At 40.7% G+C, this 4,091-nt stretch overlaps 1 protein-coding gene across 1 annotated transcript in view; it reads right to left on the reverse strand.

The window, feature by feature from the left end:
• Positions 1–3,858, reverse strand: part of fndc5a (fibronectin type III domain containing 5a) — a 13,141-nt gene extending 9,283 nt beyond the window's left edge. Inside the window, exons 1-2 of the mRNA XM_035673718.1 lie at positions 3,795–3,858; positions 983–1,098 (exon numbers count right to left, since the gene is read on the reverse strand). Of these exons, the coding sequence (XP_035529611.1) occupies positions 983–1,098; positions 3,795–3,858 (180 nt within the window). The remainder of the gene's footprint in view (positions 1–982; positions 1,099–3,794) is intronic.
• Between the last annotated feature and the right edge of the window lie 233 nt (positions 3,859–4,091).

The following is a 4,091-nucleotide window of genomic DNA, read 5'->3' on the forward strand; positions in this document are numbered from 1 at the left end:
TTTTTGTATGGATTAAACCAACAAGATATATATGAGGTTCTGGTAGGTGGAGCTTCTTTTAACCTTTGAACAGAGTGAGGCTAGCTGTTTGTTTCCACCTACTATCGGCCTTTATACGAAGCTAAGCTAACCAACCTCATGGCTGGTAGCTTCGCGTTTTAAGAAACAGAGTGGAATTGGAAACCTTTTAATTACACACAGCGTTAAAGCGTATTTAAGGGTTAAGGATTACTATTTTTCTTTAAAAATGTACCTACTACCGTAAACATAACACGACAAAAAGGAAGTAAGGACGTGAGTTAAGAAAATATTTATATATTTATACAACAATTCAGTATAAGCGAATATTATTTGTATCTTCTGAACATCCAACAGTTTCACATCAACAGGATTCTCTGCCTGCCTCCCTCTGCCACACACACACAACACACACACACACACACACACACACACACCCTCAGTACCAAGGCGAGAAAGTGACACAAAAACTCACCCTGCAGCTGTCCTCCTCAATCATGTCACTCTAATCCTGTGAATGAGCGTGTGTATGTGTGTTTGTACATCCATTAATGGTCACGAAAATAGCAGGCTTGTAAAAGTAATGCGAATTAATGCCTGTGAATGAATGTGTGTGTGTGTCACTTTATATCTTCATGTGATCACGACAGCAGCAGATAATATCACTTTTCCCTATTTCACAAAGCTGTCACAGTCTGCTGTTAGAGAGGAGACAGGCTGTCCGACAGGATCCAGCGTCCTGTGAAAATCCCCATTATGCATACTGACTCGGAGCAAGGGAACGACATAATAAAGACAACTGGACACAGCAGCAAGCAATCAGTGATGAGCCACGACTTAATTCAATTAGTGTGTGCGTTACTTCCATAAGCAACAGTGTCTGCCCCATTACATTTACACACACACACACATATATATATATATATATATATCCAGTGGGAGTTGTGTCTGTGCTGTTGCTCACCTGCTGTGTGATGGCAAAGCCAATGACGGGGTCTCCCTCTGGGATGTCCCATGTCACCACAGCAGAGTTTGCTTTCACCGCTTTGATGGTCACATTGACAGGAGGTGACAAGCTATCTGCAAACAGAGAGAGAGACAGAGAAACAAAAGCATGTTTTATCTTCTGCGGTATGAAGCAAGTTCAGCTCCTTTATGTTTCTGCCAGGTGCAGAAATGGCCACCAGTATGGCAGGAAGCCAAATTCATTGGTGTGAATAAATGGCTCAGCTGAATCCATTATGTAAGGTGGAAGTGATAGAAGCACAAAACAATTCCTCAGTGCTACAGTGGTAGTGCCCAAGGCTCAGCAGACACTACAGTGGGTATGATGTGGAAGGATCAATGCAGTCTGAGGTAAAATCAGTCTCACCATGAAATTAAAATTAAGATTTGAAAGGTTGAAATTAAGTTTTGAAAGTTTAAACTCAACAACTTGAAAATGTTAGCATTTAGCTCAAAGCACTGCAGTGCCAAAGTACTGGCCCACAGAGCTGCTAGCATGGCTGTTAATAACTGTTATACACATAATGCCGTTACCAAACTTAAAGTTTAAAGGTGCCACCGAATAAGACACTCTCGCTCTCTACGCGCTCCAGTCTGCAGAACACACATACACACCTAATGGCTACAGTCTTATATTACAGTCTTATACGTGTTTGCAGATCAGATTATCAAAGTGCAGCAGAGAAGACATCAGTGGGCTTCTAATAAGTGTGAAAAGGATATTTTTCTTTCGTACTGTTTTTTCAATATATTTTCTTTTCTTATAGAAATCATTTAAAATTTTAACTGTTTCAACCATAATGGACCGAAATGTCTGATCACTGTTTACTGTCAGTCTCATGACATCATCACCTTGTATATGTATATGTGCAGTGGAGATACACATAGATCATAATTTAATGTAAATCTAATCAGATATGACTCCCAAAGTACACTCTTTCTTTTTATTTTGATGTAATTAATGCCAGAGGGGCTAATTAAAATTTCTGAACTGCTGCCTGAAAATGTTTTAAAAGAAAGGCCAGAAAATTATCAGGCCAAATTTAATGTAAAAACCTGAGTCATTTCTCTAGTAACCAAGTACAGCAGCAATGTGTGGCTTGTATGCATGCAAACATTACAGAGAGAGAACACAGAGGTTGACAGCTGGCGCCAAAACTCCCAGACCAACCTGTTCAATTATCAACAAATAAAGTATTTTATGAAGGATATTTTCTTCAACATAATATGTTTATTTACCTACTACTTTACACGACAGGGTCACAGCACTGTCCTCTTGGCAAATATCAGGTTGTTCCCACGTAAACAGAAAGAAAGACCATGATGCACTTGGCGGAGCACTAACAATACTACTCAGTGCTGCCACCAATACTGTAACTGAAGTCTGCAATAGCAAGTGAAACTGTGAGAGCGCACACATTGCCCTCTCAAGAAAACGACAGAGATTTTTTTGACATTTATTGACAACTAGGTGGCAAATTACATCTGAGTAGATTCACCATCAGAACCGATTAAACAAACAATACATAATGTGTAACTTTAGAGGTGTTGGTAGGCAGATTTAGTTACCTTTGGACCGGACTAGACCTTTGGACTAGACTGCTAAGCTAAGCTAACCGGCTGCTGGCAGTAACTTCATATTTAGCGTACAGACATGAGAGTGGCATCATTAGCTGTCTTGCTGAGAGTTAAATTCATTCACATTAGTTACAAATATTGTAGCTGCGTTGAACCATAAAGCCTGTATCCTGCATCGCCATGATAAAACTTTGTCATTACACCTTTACGCTGCAGCAGATCGCAGTTCTCATGAATCACTGCAGCCTTTTGGGATTGATTGATATTTGTGACGTGAAGCAGTACCACGAGAGATCAATAGGGACGAGGAGAAGTGGTCACTCTCAGTGATGGGACTCTTCTGCCTTTAATGGGATATAAATCTAATTCAGCCCACCAAATACAGTCATTGAGTTATTGAATAGGTTTACACTCACTTGCCCTTCGACGGGGAACAAATCACACAGCTGGTAATTACAGGATGATGGGCTGCTGTAGCACTTGTATACACACTGACATATTGTACTTTGAGAAACAGCACACTGTAGCCAAACAGGCCTCTGTGTTGCGTTTCCACCCGCCTGCTGCTGACGTTTTGATGAATGGCCTAACTAACAGTAGATGACAAGACGGAGACCTGCTGCATCTCTTCATCAGCGTGGGGACTCGGATGTTTGAAGTAGCTTTGGTTTTGTTTACTGTCTGCTGTTTGTTTGCCATTTCCTGAGAAGCCTGAGGGACGGGCGTCTTGGGCAGAGGGGGCTGATGGGACTGAAGAAGTCACAAATCAGACTCATTATCTCTTGGTTAGTTCTCTCTTACTGTGCTTCTCTCCCTTGTGCACTGGCGCCGCTCTCAAAACACACAATGACAGTTAACGTTTAGATCCTAATGCCCCTCAGGGAACACATTACACTCTGTGTATTTGACATAGACCAATGCTTTGTTTGCACATGCTCTATTGTCTGTCTCCTCTTTCAGCACCAACAAGAACCGTACCTAAAAACAAGACATAGGATACAGATACAATTGTCTGTCAGAGCCAGCCAATAAATAAAAGAAATGGTTGAAATCAGTGCAGCAGATTTATCCTAACTTTTATGTTGCTTTCACAGCTGGATATTGGTTCATTTAATCCGGACGAAGGGAAAAATATATAATATAATTGTTCACACTGACTTTGTGATGTGTGAAATTAACCAAGAAGAGTAAACATGAAGTCACACGACCAAGTGATAACGCGCTGACTGACAGGGGTGAAAAGTAATCTATTACCATAATCGCCTCTGTTTTAACTTCTCTTGATTTTCTGATTGATGCGAGAAAATCCCTGCGCTCGGGTGTCGATACTCATAGGTGTTATCCATTATCAAGAGATCTGTATAGAGATATCTGTCACTCACACGGATTGATTATAAGATCGCTGTTTGTTATACATTTGTGGTCTCCGAGATAACCCTGATTACATTATCAGGGACAAGAAGAAGACATTATACAAGTCATAGGCTGAG

This window comes from Morone saxatilis, unplaced genomic scaffold (genome assembly GCF_004916995.1).
Source record: "Morone saxatilis isolate NCDOM2014 unplaced genomic scaffold, NCSU_SB_2.0 Contig3, whole genome shotgun sequence".
Taxonomy (NCBI): Eukaryota; Metazoa; Chordata; class Actinopteri; family Moronidae; genus Morone; species Morone saxatilis.